General features: G+C 39.8%; 1 protein-coding gene across 1 annotated transcript in view; it reads right to left on the reverse strand.

Annotated features, from left to right (window-relative positions):
• NUDCD1 (NudC domain containing 1) overlaps positions 1 to 16,532 on the reverse strand; it is a 176,107-nt gene that overhangs the window by 7,077 nt on the left and 152,498 nt on the right. The window contains 1 exon segment of the mRNA XM_030549466.1: positions 1,172 to 1,331. Within this exon segment, the coding sequence (XP_030405326.1) occupies positions 1,172 to 1,331 (160 nt within the window).

Genomic DNA, 16,532 nt, shown 5'->3' on the forward strand with positions numbered 1-16,532 from the left:
TTGTCGTATGTGAGTTCGGGAAGCAATTCTCCCCTAGGTCAGATTGGCAGTCACCTTAGGGAGGGGTTTTGCCTTCCTCTGGAGCCTGGAGTGCAGGTCACTTGTCAGGATTATCGGAGTATATCTCACTTAATCAGTTTCCTGCCATGTGGGGTCTTGTGCACCTTGTTCTTTCCTATTTTCTGCCTGTGGTACATAATACGTCTAGTCTCCTGTGGGCTGTAATACTTCGGTCTAATTTCAGCTGCTGGTTGGTGTTGATGGCCCATGAATCATAGGTCAGGCTAGATGACCTGGTGGCACCTTTTGGCTTTGAACTATATGACTATGATGTCTACAGACCAGCAGCTAGATAAAAATAGCCAAGGTGTAATAGATGAACAATATCAGTCTCCTTGCTGCCAAGGTTAATTATTTAAAAGAAAATTACATGATAGTTACTAAGATGAGCCTTCATTTTAAATGTGAAAAGCTGAAAAATAATACAAAATGTGAATGTGAGGCTACTTGGCCTGTCACCTGGAACTTAAAGAGTCACCAGACTCTGAAGACCACTTATTAAAAATGTACCTTGCCATGAACATAATACACCTGTACTCTATGCCCTGCACTAAATGCCTGCTGGTTTCTGGTAGACTTTAAGATGTTTGTTGTGAGCTAAAAAGCTTGAAATTGCCTGGGGCCTACTTACCCAAGAGACTACCTCTTTTCCTGGGTCATATGGCCACAGCTGAAGTCAGCAGTGATACTCAAGCTGAAACCCTCATTATAAAAGGGAGCCTACTCTGACCGTTGAGCTCCCCTCCATGATCTGAAATAGCCCAAGTCTGTTGAAATTTAAGGCACATCTCTTCTCCCTGATATTATGTCAAGTATTCTTAAACCTCTTGTTCACGTATTTATAAACATTTAGTTATGAAGAATGATGCACTGACCTCAACGTTCTTCTAAGCTGATCTTCTGTCAAGGCACAAACATTACCTATATCTTCTGTTCTAGTATTTCTAAAATTAATCCAACATTCTCTCATCAATAGAATTAATGTACTAATCAATCAAAATTTAATTAGAGTAACTCATGAACCAAACATAGATCTAATGGAAATAAGATGCCAAAACCTTGAGTAATGTTTGTTAGAAAGAGACAGGCCACTGAACAGTTCATTCCATACCTAAAGCATTGAAAGTTGCAATGTGCTCCCACATATTGTCTGGTTGGTCAGACCGTGGCTGCCAGAGAATAGCATCAATATCATGCCGCAAACAGAAGCAAGGCATTTCTTTGGGATCCACCACTGCTGAGAAGAGATACTGGTTGCTGCCAAGATTTACCTAAAAAAGAAATTAAATCTTGAAGATGAATTCAAAAATTGCAAAGTACTCACAATACAAATAGCAGCAGATTTTCTGTCATAAATACAGTTAAGAGACTTGTCATAATTTTAGGACCTGGGAATGTTTTCTTGCAATATTGTATTACTGAAACATACTTGTTTGCAATGTTGTTGTAGCCATGTTGGGCCCAGAATATGAGACAGACAAGGTGGGTGAAATAATATAATTTAATAGACCAACTTCTGTTGGTGGAAGAGAAGCTTACAAGCTTTGCAGAGCTCTAGAGCTTGATGGTCTCTAGGATATGGGTTCTCCAGCTGGGTGTTGAGGCACCCAGGATGGGGTCACAAAAAAGGTTTCAAGCAGTTTAATTTTATTGACTCAGTTTGATTATAATGATTGGGTTTCAGACCACAGACCTAATTATCAGGACAAATTCTATTCACTTTCCACATGTGAGTAATTCCCATTGACTGCTGTAAGATAGCTTATATGGGAAAAGCTAGTAGGATTCACTCCAGTATCCTATTTAAACACAACATGCAATTAAATGTCACATATCACTTTAATTTACTATGAAACAGTCTTCTTGGATAATTAACAACAATATGTTTATGTTACACTGTAGCTACCAAATGCTCAAGAAGGAGGTTAGTATTATATGAAAAAGGGAAAGTAATTAAGTGGCATGGCCAAGGCCACTGAAGGATTAGCAGTCACGAGTTCCTAGTTCCCAGTTTGATGCTCAGATCACAACTATATTTTCTAGAGGAATAAATGGACCTGAGATCTCCTTTACAACTGAAAATGTTCTCACATGCCAAGAGTATAGCAGTTGTTGCTAAATTAAGATACTCTGAATTATTGTAATTTGAAGCAGGTGATGGAGATGTGAGATTGCTACACCTGGATTCAGATCGTGCTACAAGTTTATTAGTATTATTACTCCTCTAAGTAGGTTCTGTAGGATACTGAATCTTGTAGATCAGTACTTTGGTAAGGGCAGTCCCCTCAGTACTTGGAATTTTCGTATTGATTGTTAATTATTTGTATTGTGTAGTATCTAGAGGCCACAGCCCCATTATGCTGGGCACTGTACAAAAATATAATAGAGATGATCCATTCCCTGAAAAAAATCTTACATTCTAAGGATAATATGAAAGACAGCATATAGATATAGCAGATGGAGAACAGACACAGAAAGATTAAATTATTTGCCCAAGGTTATGCAGGCAGTCTGCAGTAGAGCTGGGAACTGAACCCAAATCTTGTAAGTCAAGCCTCAGCTATAATAGTGAGAGATAATCCTCTTGCAAAGTCAAGCCTCAGCTACAAAGCATCTAGAGTACAGGTATTGAAGGGTATGTGCTGTTTAGGAAAGACAAAAATAAAGACAAAGGTGGTGGAGTAGCATTGTATATCAATGATGAGGTAGACTGTACAGAAATAAGAAGGGATGAAATGGATAAGACAGTCTGCCTGAGCAAATATCACATTGGGGAAGAAAGCTACTAGAGCCTCCCCTGAGATAGTGCTTGGGGGTGTGCTATAGACCACTGGAATCTGATTTCAATATGGATAGAGACCTTTTTAATGATTTTAATGAAGTAAATACTAATGGGAATTGTGTGATCATGGAAGACTAACTTCCCAGATATAGACTGGAGGACAAGTGCGAGTAATAATCATAGGGCTCAGATTTTCCTAGATGCGATAGCTGATGGATTCCTTCACCAAGTATCAGAGGGGTAGCCGTGCTAGTCTGGATCTGTAAAAAGTGACAAAGAGTCCTGTGGCACCTTGTAGACTAACAGAAGTATTGGAGCATAAGCTTTTGTGGGTGAATACCCACTTCGTCAGATGCATGTTCACCAAGTAGTTGCTGAACCAACAAAAGGGGATGCCATTTCAGACTTGGTTTTGGTGAGTGTGCGGACATCATAGAAGAAATGGTTGTAGAGGATAACCTTGGTTCGAGCGATCATGAGATAATTCAGTTTAAACTAAATGGAAGGATAAACAAAAATAGATCTGGACTAGGGTTTTTGATTTCATAAGGGCTAACTTTAAAAAATTAAGGAAATTAGTTAGGGAAGTGGATTAGACTGAAGAACTTGTGGTTCTAAAGGCGGAGGAGGCCTGGAATTACTTCAATCAAAGTTGCAGAAACTATCAGAAGCCTGCACCCCAAGAAAGGGGAAAAAATTCAAAGGAGGAGTTGTAGATCAAGCTGAATGAGCAAGCATCTCAGAGAGGTGATTAAGAAAAAGCAGAAAGCCTACAAGGAGTGTGGAAGATGGGTATGATCAGCAAGGAAGGCTACCTTATTGAGATCAGAACATGTAGGGATAAAATGAGAAAGACCAAAAGCCATGTAGAGTTGTACTTAGCAAAGGGAATTAAAACCAATAGTAAAAAAGTCTATAGCCATATAAAGAAGAAAACAAAAAGAAGAAGTGGGACCGCTAAACATTGAGGATGGAGCGCAGGCTGGATAATCTAGGCATGGCCCAATATCTAAACAAATACTTTGCCTCAGTCTTTAATGAGGCTAATGAGGAGCTTAGGGATAATGGTAGGATGACAATGGGAATGAGGAAATGGAGAAAGATATTACCACATCTGAGGTAGAAGACAAATTTGACAAGCTTAATGGGGATTAGATTGGGGGCCCAGATAATCTTCATCCAAGAACATTAAAGGAACTGGCACATGAAATTGCAATCCCATTAGCAAGAATTTTTAATGAATCTGTGAACTCAGGGGTTGTACTGGAAAATTGCTACGTAGTTTCTATTTTTAAGAAAGGGAAAAAAGTGATCCGGGCAACTACAGGCCTGTAAGCTTGATATCTGTAGTATATAAGGTCTAGGAAAAAAATTTGAAGGAGAAAGTAGTTAAGAACATTGAGGTCAATGGTAATTGGGACAAAATACAACATGGTTTTACAAAAGGTAGATCGTGCCAAACCAACCTGATCTCCTCTTTGAGAAGGTAACAGACTTTTTAGAGGAAGGAAACACAGTGGATCTAACCTACCTCGATTTCAGTAAGGCATTTGATACGGTTCCACATGAAGAATTATTAGTTAAATTGGAAAACACTGGGATCAGTATGAAAATTGAAAGGTGGATAAGAAACTGGTTAAAGGGGAGACTACAATGGGTCATACTGAAAGGTGAACTGTCAGGCTGGAAGGAGGTTACTAGTGGAGTTCCTCAGGGATCGGCTTTGGGACCAATCTTATTTAATCTTTTTATTACTGACCTTGGCACAAAAAGTGGGAATGTGCTAATAAAGTTTGCGGATGACACAAAGCTGGGAGGTATTGCCAATACAGAGAAGGACTGGGATATCATACAGGAAGATCTGGATGACTTTGTGAACTGGAGTAATAGTAATAGGATGAAATTTAATAGTAAAAAGTGCAAGGTCATACATTTAGGGATTAATAACAAGAATTATTGTTATAAGCTGGGGACGCATCAGTTGGAAGTAACAGAGGAGGAGAAGGACCTCGGAGTATTTGTTGATCACAGGATGACTATAAGCTGCCACTGTGATATGGCTGTGAAAAAAGCTAATGCAGTCTTGGGATCCATCAGGCGAGGTATTTCCAGTAAAGATAAGGAGATGTTAGTACCGTGATACAAGGCACTGGTGAGACCTCATCTGGAATGTTGTGTGCAGTTCTGGTCTCCCATGTTTAAGAAGGATGAATTCAAACTGGAACAGGTACAGAGAAGGGCTACTAGGATGATCCGAGGAATGGAAAACCTGTCTTATGAAAGGACACTCAAAGAGTTTGGCTTGTTTAGCCTAACCAAAAGATGGCTGAGGGGAGATATGATTGCTTTCTATAAATATATCAGAGGGATAAATACCAGGGAGAGAGAGGAATTATTTTAGTTCAGTACCAATGTGTACACAAGAACAAATGTATATAAACTGGCCATCAGGAAGTTTAGACTTGAAATCAGATGAAGTTTTCTAACCACCAGAGGACTGAAGTTCTGGAACAGCCTTCCAAGTGGAGCAGTGGGGGCAAAAGACATTTCTGGCTTCAAGACTAAGTTTGATAAGTTTATGGAGCGGATGGTATAATGGGATAGCCTAATTTTGGCAACTAATTGGTCTTTGACTATTAGCGGTAAATATGCTGAAAGGGCTATGATGGGATGTTAGATGAGGTGGGTGGGAGCTGAGTTACTACAGAGAATTCATTCCTGAGTGTCTGGCTGGTGAGTTTTGCCCACATGCTCAGAGTTTAGCTGATTGCCCTGGGGGAAAATTCCTTCCCAACCCCAAATATGGTGGATTGGCACAGGCCCTGGGGGTTTTTCACATTCCTCTGCAGTGTGGGGCACGGATCATTTGCTGTACGATTCTCTGCACCTTGAAGTCTTTAAACCATAATTTGAGGACTTCAATGGCTCAGACATAGGTTTGATACAGGAGTGGGTGGGTGAGATTCTGTGGCCTGCATTGTGCAGGTCAGACTAGATGATCATAATGGTCCCTTCTGACCTTAAAGTCTATGATTCCTTGGACAGCAGCTCCTCCTCCTCTACGCAGCTTCCACAAGCATCCAGGCTCTTCAGATGTATTAGCAGTTGTAAAAGATGTGAAGTAACCCCAGCAGTCAACAGGGGTTTACTGCAACAAGGAGAACAGCAAGGACAGATTTCCTAGCCATCAGCAGGTAAAGACCTGCCAGTATGGCTGGAGTCAAGAGCATCAATCAGGTACTTTATGGAGAGTGGGCAGTGAGATGTAAGAAATTATATTTTTACTAAAGGCTGAAAATATGCTCAGCACTGGGCAAAATGGAAAATCCAAATAGTCTATGCACCAAAGAAGTTTACAATCTAGCAGATGGAAAAGTTCCAAGTAGTAAAGCAGAAACAAGCAGACCAGCCGGAATGGACACCGAGGAGCACAGCAGAGTATCACAGAGAGACGTGTGTAGGAAGTGGGGACTGAAATGAAGGAAAGAAAATGGCAGTGAGGGGTTTTTGGGAAAAGAAATTAGATTTTTTAGGTTTTACTAACTGTAAACTTCAATTCACATAATCAAATACGTAGTTTGATTTTAACATTACCTATACATGTACAGATTAAGCTAGCCCTTTAATTGTATCTTTGCAATTTCTAGGGTCCTTATCCCCATGGTATCTTAGAGCTACAATTGCCAGAGATATTGTAGGATCACAAATGGGATCAAAATCCATGAAATGCTTTCTCAGGAAGTGGTCCACACTCTGAAAGTGTTTCAGATTCCATTGTGGGGCTCTGTTTTTTAACCACTGCTTTTTAGTACAAATACAGTTGATCTTCACAGCCTAAAATCAAAGGATTTCTGTGATAATACAGATGCACTCCACACCTACCTGGTTTTCTATGAGAACTCTGGCTGGCTCACTAAAAAAGCAGCTTTTGCTCTCCTGGCATTGACACCTCCTCACCAATTATTGGGAGTGGACTACATCCACCCTGATGGAATTGGCCCTTTTTTCCCCCAGAAGTAATTGTAGTATTTTGAAAGACATGATCAGTGATGTTTAAGATGGTTTAGACATAAATTGTATTTCAGCATTGAAAATATAACAAGCATATATTTTGCATGGAACTGACATCTCTATGAACAGATCATTTGGATTAACGATGTATATTGGAACCAGCTACTTCGCAAAAGGATTATCTCACACTATTATCCAAAAGAAGCAGAAACAACCAGAGGGAAGAACTATGCAAGTTTGAAGCCATCATGGCCTTACAGCAGCAGGAATCAGACGAATCTAGGACAGAGGCCCCTGCCTCTTCCCTCACACAACCCTGTTCAACTGGCTTTCCTCCCAAAAATCTATGCAAGACATCTCACGTGACATTCAGTCATGCAGGCCTAGCATAGTCCTGTAGTCCAGATTGAATATTGTGTGTTCAGTTAGGAACAAGTGGCCTGCATTTGGTCCCCCTGCTGGATACGAGTGTGTGTGTGGGGGGAAGGTTGGGAGGAGCCACCAAGTCAGAGCTGCAACAGAAAGAGAAGAAAGGTGGGGTTGAGTGCTGCCACGGTTTACCCATTCTGCAAATCAGCCAGCACCCCCCAACACAATCCCCAGCCAAGTCCCAGCTTCCACCCAGCCCTCAGCCACTATACCCAGCTACCTTCCAGCTCCATGAACTCTACCTCCAACCACGGTCATCTCTCCCCAGGTCCCACCCTGAACATCCCCACAAGCCCAGCTGTCTCAAACTTTCACCTACATTATCTCCAGATCTCTGCCCATCCTGCTCTCCCAATTGCTGAGCCTGTTCTCATCTTTCCCAGTGGACAGTCCTAGTCATTCCAAATTTCCACTTCTACACTACCAGAAACGCAGCTGCCCTGGCTTTCCCATTCCAGAGAGCCCCTATCCAGTACCCATCTATGTCCCAGACACGCTTCACCATCTATTCACCTGCCAAGTTTTCTGCAGCTCCATGTCCTATTCCTACCACTACTTGGGGCAGGATGTGTTGACCTTAAGCTGAAGTATATGGTTAGATACAAATTACCTGGGTAACACACATGCGTTATCGTGCAAGATTTGACTTTGTTTCTCCAGGGAAGGGGAAGTGAAGCAGTGGGGGAAGAGACATGAATCTTAGTTGGGCATTGTGTCTTTGCACACGCATGAAGAGCAAGGTAGGGCAACTAAGAAAGACCAGAAACTGCAAGTACAGGAAGTTACCAGTAGTTTACCAGACATGCTCAGCAGCTCTTTGGAGGCAGTATGGCAAATTTTCATTGTGGGAAATCTACTCGTCAGACCTTAATTATCCTCTGAAAGCTCAGCCAGATAGCAAAGGGAAAAAGGTTAAAAATAGCACTTTAGACTTGAGTTGATTGATTGATTCAGGATCAATAATTGTGTTTGCTGTGAGGGCTGGGTCTCAATAACTGTACCTATTCAGAGTGCAGATTTGTGTTTCACCAATACCTGAGAAGACTTGACAGCTGCTAACCCAAGGTCTGGAATGCTGTTAGCTGTGGAAATCTGCAGACTGCTTGTTTGCTGACAGGGTTCTGAAGTGTTGGAAAGACCTGAGATGCTGCCATTTCTCTGACGAGTCCAGGTCACACACACTACATACTATAATCACAGAGTGAAGACTGAGAAATCATCTCTGAGAGAAGATCAGAGGGGATGTGTGTTTTGAGGTGTGTGTTAAAGTATAGAAAATGTTATGTTGAAACCTTATATTTGAATATAGGTAACAAAGGTGGGACAGTCTGTATTAGGTATACCAGTAGATTTATTGTCCAATAGCTTTTCCTCAAAGTTAGTCATGGTATTCCAAGTATTATTATTAAAATGTGTTCTGTGTACATTAAATGTGTTACTACAAAAGTCTATAGTGCTATCTGAAATCGACTGGGAGGTATTAACACTTATTTATCAAGGATTTACTTACAATAGCCCTGAGGATTAACAGTGCATAATAGTTTTCAAGAAGTCCTGAAAAGTCAGAACTGTGCTTCAGCAAGAAGTTAAGTTGAGATACAAGAAGAAAGGGAATGTAACAGTCATGTAAAATATTGCCTGATCATCCCCATATCCTATAACATTTGTAAATACACAAATTATTCAGTGAGCTAATTTATATATGTTGGAACTATTATTTATGCAGGGTTTTACCACAACACTAATTTTAACAATACATTTTTTTATTAAATCCAAAGGCTGAATGGTATTTGTACAATTTCCCTAAACATGGCTAACAAACTTAATAAGCAGGAAAATTTCTGCATCCAGATAGAAACAAAACATTTATAAGCATTTGATCAACATACTACAAATGGACTAAACCCAGAGGTGTTTAGACCCATATCGGTTGGCTCCAAGTTGACCAAGCAGGTATTAGCAATGAACGCTATAAGAGATTACTTTTTTATATATCCTTTAACACACAAGTGATGTCCTTGCCAATTACTGACATTAGCTAAAAACAATTTGAGACCGTTCATCCTTATTTCCAGTCTTAATCCAGATAAGATTTTCAACCTCCTCTCTCCAAGGCCTTTCCTCTTAATCTCTTGCCCTCCTTCTTGCTGCCCAACAGTTTTTCCATTGGAACTGGGTTCACATAGGCCCTAATTTTTGAGACAGCACTGATATGTGAGGTGGGAAGGTCCATATAGACTCAATCTAAGAAATTTTTTTTTCTCTTACTTAAAACCATCTGCAGTCACCCCTATTGGTCAGAGGCCTTCTTTTTAGAAACTTTCCTTTATTTCATGCATTATTCTTGTGAACCAGACAGCCTCCTTATTTTATTCCTTCTGGCCTTACAACTCGTTACGTTCAAGGGCTTTCTTTTATTTGCTAGTTAGGGCCTTTCTTTAAAGCACATTCTTTTAACCACACTGTAACTTTAATTCTACAATTTTATATTTATTATACAACATATTTGCAAATAATTTGCACAAAATTTGATAGCTGTGACCTCTCCTTCATGGTGGAGAAAGAGGAAGTGACAGGAACCACACAGTGATTCTAGATGTAAGGAGCCCCTGCCGGGAAATCTTTTCGTATCTTCATCAATCCAAATTTTTTTCCTTTTTCTTCCTTCACTCTACACTAATCAACTATTTTCAAAGTACCCAGGTCACATAGTGTGTCCAAAGCCCATCAGTGCCAGTTCTGTTCTCACACAGCGATTCCTCCACAGCAAATAGCCCTGCCTTTCATAGCAAAACCAATCCCTGTTGATTTGGGAAGAAAAACTGAAGTTTCCAATCCTGATCCGTGATAACATATTGGGTTGCCACTGGCCTAGCCCTGGCTATTGCTGTTCATAAAGCTAAAGGAGCATGGAGAAGTTAGTAACTTTTACCTCCTAACTTTTAAAGCAAGCAATCAGTATAATTCCTTATAGGGAAGTTGAACAATTCCATTTGTTAGATATGACGTGTTATTTTTAAACATACAGATTATTGGACTAAATTATCTTATTTTTCTTTGTATCACTGAGATGCATTATAAACCATGAAGACATCTGTTTCTGGACTACCATGCTGGAATACTCTAACAATAAGGAATTATAAACTCAACTATTAAAAGGAAAATATTTTAAAAAGTGTTTGGTGTTTTAAAATTTAAAAAAAAAGATGGCTCAAGTGATTTGTAAGCTTTGAGATATATAAAGCAATTAAATTGGATTAGGATGGATTAGATGCAAAGACAAAACATTTAGGACATCTTTCAAAAAGGCTGAATACTATGACTAGAGATTATTGCTTTTATAACAGATAAAAATGAAAATGAATTAAAAATAGACATGTATTTATTCCCCCCCACTCCCCATCAAAGGAGTTTGGAAATGGTGCAGTTCATTAGCATTCCAGTTGATTAGACTTTCAAAGTGCAAAGCAGCACAGTTTTGTGGATGGGGCACAGGACTGGGAGTCAGGAGACCTGAGTTCTAATCCCTGCTCAATCACTAACCTGCCGTGTGACCTGTGGCAAGTCACTCCACCTCTGTGTCTCTGCTGTTTCCCGTCCCACCTTTTGTCCTGTATATGCTTTTCAGGGCAGTGACTGTCATCACGTCTGTACAGTTTCTACACTATGGGGCTTCAGATGAGCCTCTAAGCACTATTAAAATACAAACAGTCACATACACCTTGACAATTTGGTGGATAGCTCCAAAGGACAGCCAATGAGATCATAGAATATCAGGGTTGGAAGGGACCTCAGGAGGTCATCTAGTCCAACCCCCTGCTCAAAGCAGGACCAGTTCCCAACTAATTCATCCCAGCCAGGGCTTTGTCAAGCCTGACCTTAAAAACCTCTAAGGAAGGAGATTCCACCACTCCCTAGGTAACCCATTCCAGGGCTTCACCACCCTCCTAGTAACAAAGATTTCCTAATATCCAACCTAAACCTCCCTCACTGCAACTTGAGACCATTACTCCTTGTTCTGTCATCAGGTACCACTGAGAAGAGTCTAGATCCATCCTCTTTGGAATCCCCTTACAGGTAGTTGAAAGCAGCTATCGAATACCTCCTCATTCTTCTCTTCTGCAGACTAAACAATCCCAGTTCCCTCAGACTCTCCTCATAAGTCATGTGCTCCAGCCCCCTAATCATTTTTGTTGCCCTCTGCTGGACTCTTTCCAATTTTTCCACATCCTTCTTGTAGTGTGCGGCCCCAAACTGGACACAGTACACTGGATGAGGCCTCACCAATGTCGAATTGAGGGGAATGATCACGTCCCTTGATCTGCTGGCAATGCTCCTACATATACAGCCCAAAATGCCATTAGCCTTTTTGGCAACAAGGGCACACTGTTGACTGATATCCGACTTCTCGTCCACTGTAACCTCTAGGTCCTTTTCTGCGGAACTCCTTCCTAGCCATTGGGTCCCTAGTCTGTAACAGCGAATGGGATTCTTCTGTCCTAAGTGCAGGACTCTGCACTTGTCCTTGTTGAACCTCATCAGGTTTCTTTTGGGCCAATCCTCTAATTTGTCTAGGCCCCTCTGTATCCTATCCCTACCCTCCAACGCATCTACCACTCCTCCCAGTTTAGTGTCATCTGCATCCTCCAGATCGTTAATGAAGATATTGAATAAAACTGGTTCCAGGACTGACCCTCCACTTGAAACCGGCTGCCAGCTAGACATGGAGCCGTTGATCACTACCCGTTGAGCCAGACGATCTAGCCAGCTTTCTATCCACCTTATAGTCCATTCATCCAGCCCATACTTGTTTAACTTGCTGGCAAGAATACTGTGGGAGACCATATCAAAAGCTTTGCTAAAGTCAAGATATATCATGTCCACTGCTTTCCCCATATCAACAGACCCAGTTATCTCCTCATAGAAGGCAATTAGGTTAGTCGGGCATCACTTGCCCTTGGTGAATCCATGCTGACTGTTCCTGATCACTTTCCTCTCCTCTAAGTGCTTCAGAATTGATTCCTTGAGGACCTGCTCCTGATTTTTCCAGGGACTGAGGTGAGGCTGATTGGCCTGTAGTTCCCCAGATCCTCCTCCTTCCCTTTTTTAAAGATGAGCACCACATTAGCCTTTTTTCATTCATCTGGGACCTCCCCCGATTGCCATGAGTTTTCAAAGATAATGGCAAATGGCTCTGCAATCACATCCGCCAACTCCTCTAGCACCCTCGGATGCAGAGCATCTGGCCCCATGGCCTGTGCTCGTCCAGTTTTTCCAAATAGTCCCGAACCACTTCTTTCTCCACAGAGGGCTGGTCACCTTCTCCCCATACTGTGCTGCTCAGTGCAGCAGTCTGGGAGCTGACCTTCTTTGTGAAGACAGAGGCAAAAAAAATCATTGAGTACATTAGCTTTTTCCACATCCTCTGTCACTAGGTTGCCTCCCTCATTCAGTAAGGGGCCCACACTTTCCTTGACTTTATTCTTGTTGCCAACATACCTGAAGAAACCCTTCTTGTTACTCTTAACATCTCTTGCTAGCTGCAACTCCAAGTGTGACTTGGCCTTCCCAATTTCACTCCTGCATGCCTGAGCAATATTTTTATACTCCTCCCTGGTCATTTGTCCAATCTTCCACTTCTTGTAAGCTTCTTTTTTGCATTTAAGATCAGCAAGATCAGATGTGGAAACTCGTACTCCAAGGCCAATTATTCAGACTTTGTTTTGGTTAATGGAAGGAGATGGGGCAAAGAGAGTAAGAAAATAATAGGAGGAGATGAATTACGTAAGGCACTATATAAGAAAAAAATGTACTGTTAAAGGTAGTGATCAAGATCACACATTTAATTCAATGTATCCTTTTCTAAAACTGCAGAGTGTGTGTGCGTGCTAAATTGCAGGGTCACTGATTTAAAAACACCCATAATTCAAGTCAGGACAGTAATGACTATGTCATCTCTATCTGTCAGCTACATGGTGCTATCACTACATTTCCTCATGGACAGGTGCTGAAATCACAAAACCATCACCATAATAAGTATGAATACTTGTTAATGATATCAGTAAAGACATTATCTATTGGATGATCAGGGAGGCAAAATTTCCCTCTGATACTATAGTTGGTCCCTGCTGTCAAGGGCTAATGTTTATTAAGAGCCACTTTAGGGAAACTTTTCACTGCCTATGCACTTGTTGAGTTCTGTGGATGAACAGGTTCTCTTGTTTTTTCAGATTTTAATCTGGCATTTTCTAAAGCATTACAATTTGCTTAAGAGGAAAAGATTCAGTATCCACACAAAAACTACAGCTGTTTGCATTCAGTTTAATTAAGTTTGCCTAAATTGCACTATTTTCCAAAACACTTAGAATGGCTTGGGGTTTGTGGCCATGAAATATGAGAGAGGAATTTATTTAATTATTTATTTAAGATTTTGAGCTTGTTGTGACTGCTGTAATCAAACCTGGCAAGTGGAAAGGAAAATCTCATCTTTGGAAACTGCATCATATGTAAAAGTGATGATATGTTCTACACCATTTGATGAAAACTACACATTTGGTGAAAACACTATCAAGTATAAATCTCTTCAGATCTGGAAAAACAGACAAAGGCCATTCAAACTGGGATTAAATCAAGATTTACAACATAATTAAGAAATAAATTTATTATTTACTCAAACTTCTCTGAGCAAGGAAAAAAATTCAGGAGTCTTGACTCCTAATCTTCTGCTCTACTAGACTGAACTCTGTCCCAAAGAAATATAATCCTACTGGTGCTGAGAGCTTTAACCATATAGTTGCACAATCCTCTGGTGCATATGGAAATGCATAGGCTCAGAGGAGCAGAAGAGGAAGAGAGGTTTTCTTCCAAGAATGAAGCAAAAAAAATAATAATCTATGATTCATAGATATAAAACTTAAAAGGAACATTGATCAGATTAAAATCATACATTTCAATAAATTCTTACTTCTCGAATCTTGTGTCCAGATTGGAAGTTAGTAAAATAAATACATAAATACATTTAAGAAACCCCGATTTTGAACCAAGAGGGATGTCATTTTTCAAAATTAAATCCTTCTCTGTCAATGCCTCTATGCTGGCAGAAAGGAAAGCTTTGAGACTCATGTGGTGCAGATGAGCATACATGGGTATAAAAAAAAAGCCAAAACTGAGTTCTGTTGTTCCCACTTTTCTCTCTTCTTAACACAGTACCTGGAAACATTAGGAATAGTCACTGATGAATCTGAATGGTAAATGGGTCTGAAACAAACCTGTTTGCTGGGATAAAACACTTTGTTGCTGTTAAACGTCATTCTAGCTCAACAAGCTAAGATCCAAACAAAACTAACTCATTTCCTTTCAAAGCATGTAACCAACCTAAAGAATGTCCCTTCCCACTGTACAGAAGAGAGTAGGGTGTTGTTCTCTCAGTGTTTGGCCTTTCATATGTGTAGCTGCCTTTTAAACAGTCCCATTTTTCTCCTATATTTTACTAATTAGAACTGTCAAGATCTCCTAGCATGGACAGCTCCTACCTAACTCTTCCTGGGGCAGAGGGGGCGAGGTAGGCTAGAGAGAAAATTGGGGATCCTGCACTATGCATCTTGTGGGCACACTTTTTTAAAAAAAATGCACTTAAACATGTGTTTTTAATCTATGTTATCCTCAAAAGGAGAATAAAAATATATATAGACAGATGAGTTTTAAACCTCATCTATGACAGGTCACCGGTGCAACATTTATTCACAAAAAATCAATAGGAAAAAAAGCTAAGCCAACAACCAACCAACTAAACAACAAACAATAAATAAATGCAAAGTTCTGGAAAAAATTACTGTTAAATAATATTAATAGCTAACTACTTTAAATCGGATAAAAGTACTATATTATATTTTAAAATTAGCCATTTGCACATAAAGTTGGGGATGTGAACTGGGAAGAGAGGAAACGGGCATTTCAGATTTTGGTTTGTGTATGATTGTGGTGGTGGTGGTGGTGGTGGCGGCAGTGGCGGCAGTGGCGGCGGCAGCGGCACAGGACAACTTTAACCATGATTCCTGAGGCTACGTAGGCACCTGAAAACTAGGTTTTTTTTTTGCAGATGAGCATACATCTTAGAAATTAGCTAATTCCTGTATAAAGAAAAAATATACATACAAACACCAATTAAAGTCACATTTTAAATGTATATGTAAATTTAGAACAATCAGGAGATAATATAGCAAGATACTTCCAATCCCAAATCAGGCATCAGAAACATAAGTTTGATACTTTGTACGCTATCTTGAGTAGAGACAAATAAAAGTAAATAAAATATGCTTACTTTCTCTAACTTTCTCTGTGTTACTGCCATTATGTACTCTATTTTAGTCAACTATTTTTCACTCCACTAAAAATGTATGTACTTAATTTTAACATGATTTTTTTTCTCTTTTATTAAGAACTGGAATTCATTTTTCTAATTATTTTGGGATTTATGTTTACCAATCACAATCATGTACATGACTCACTAACATTTGACTCCATCATTACTATTAGCATTAAACTTGGAACTGCATTTATTTTCATAAGAATTTTAAGTTATTTGACAGATATAATTAAAAATACAATTTGAAAAAAAGTGACCTTCATTTGCACAGTGTCTGAAGTGGTGTGTTTATATATATATATATATATATATATATATATATATATATATATATATATATATATATATAAAATTTTAAACTAGCACTGCCTAAGGTGAGTAAAAGCTAAATTTACATTTTCCAAGGATATTATTATTTGACTGTACCATTTTAAATAATGAGTGACAAAGCACAATATGGTAATAAAAGTAATAATGATAATTACTCCAACCAGGACAGGTTAGGCATTTTAGAACTCACTACTCAAAGAATTACATTTAAGCATCAGATAATAAAATTATGAAATGCATAGATCAGTCAAAAAACTAATGTAACAATACTGTAATTGTCAATGAACTTTGAGAGAATAAAATTATAGAGAATATATGTGCACCACACATTTTGACAGGAAGTACCAAGAAATACCACCACCACCTGTGTGTGTTTGAGAGACAGAGGGGGTGTATGTGTGTGCTTTGGGGGCAGTCTATGGGGGAGACTCGTGTGTGTGTGTGTGTGTGTGTGTGTGTGTGTGTGTGTGTGTTGCACCCAGGAGCTGGAACATTTTTTCAGTACAACAGCAGCCACAGCTCCCACTTTTGAGTCAGAGTCACCTCCCTGTCCCC

Source organism: Gopherus evgoodei, chromosome 2 (assembly GCF_007399415.2).
Source record: "Gopherus evgoodei ecotype Sinaloan lineage chromosome 2, rGopEvg1_v1.p, whole genome shotgun sequence".
NCBI classification, from domain to species: Eukaryota; Metazoa; Chordata; order Testudines; family Testudinidae; genus Gopherus; species Gopherus evgoodei.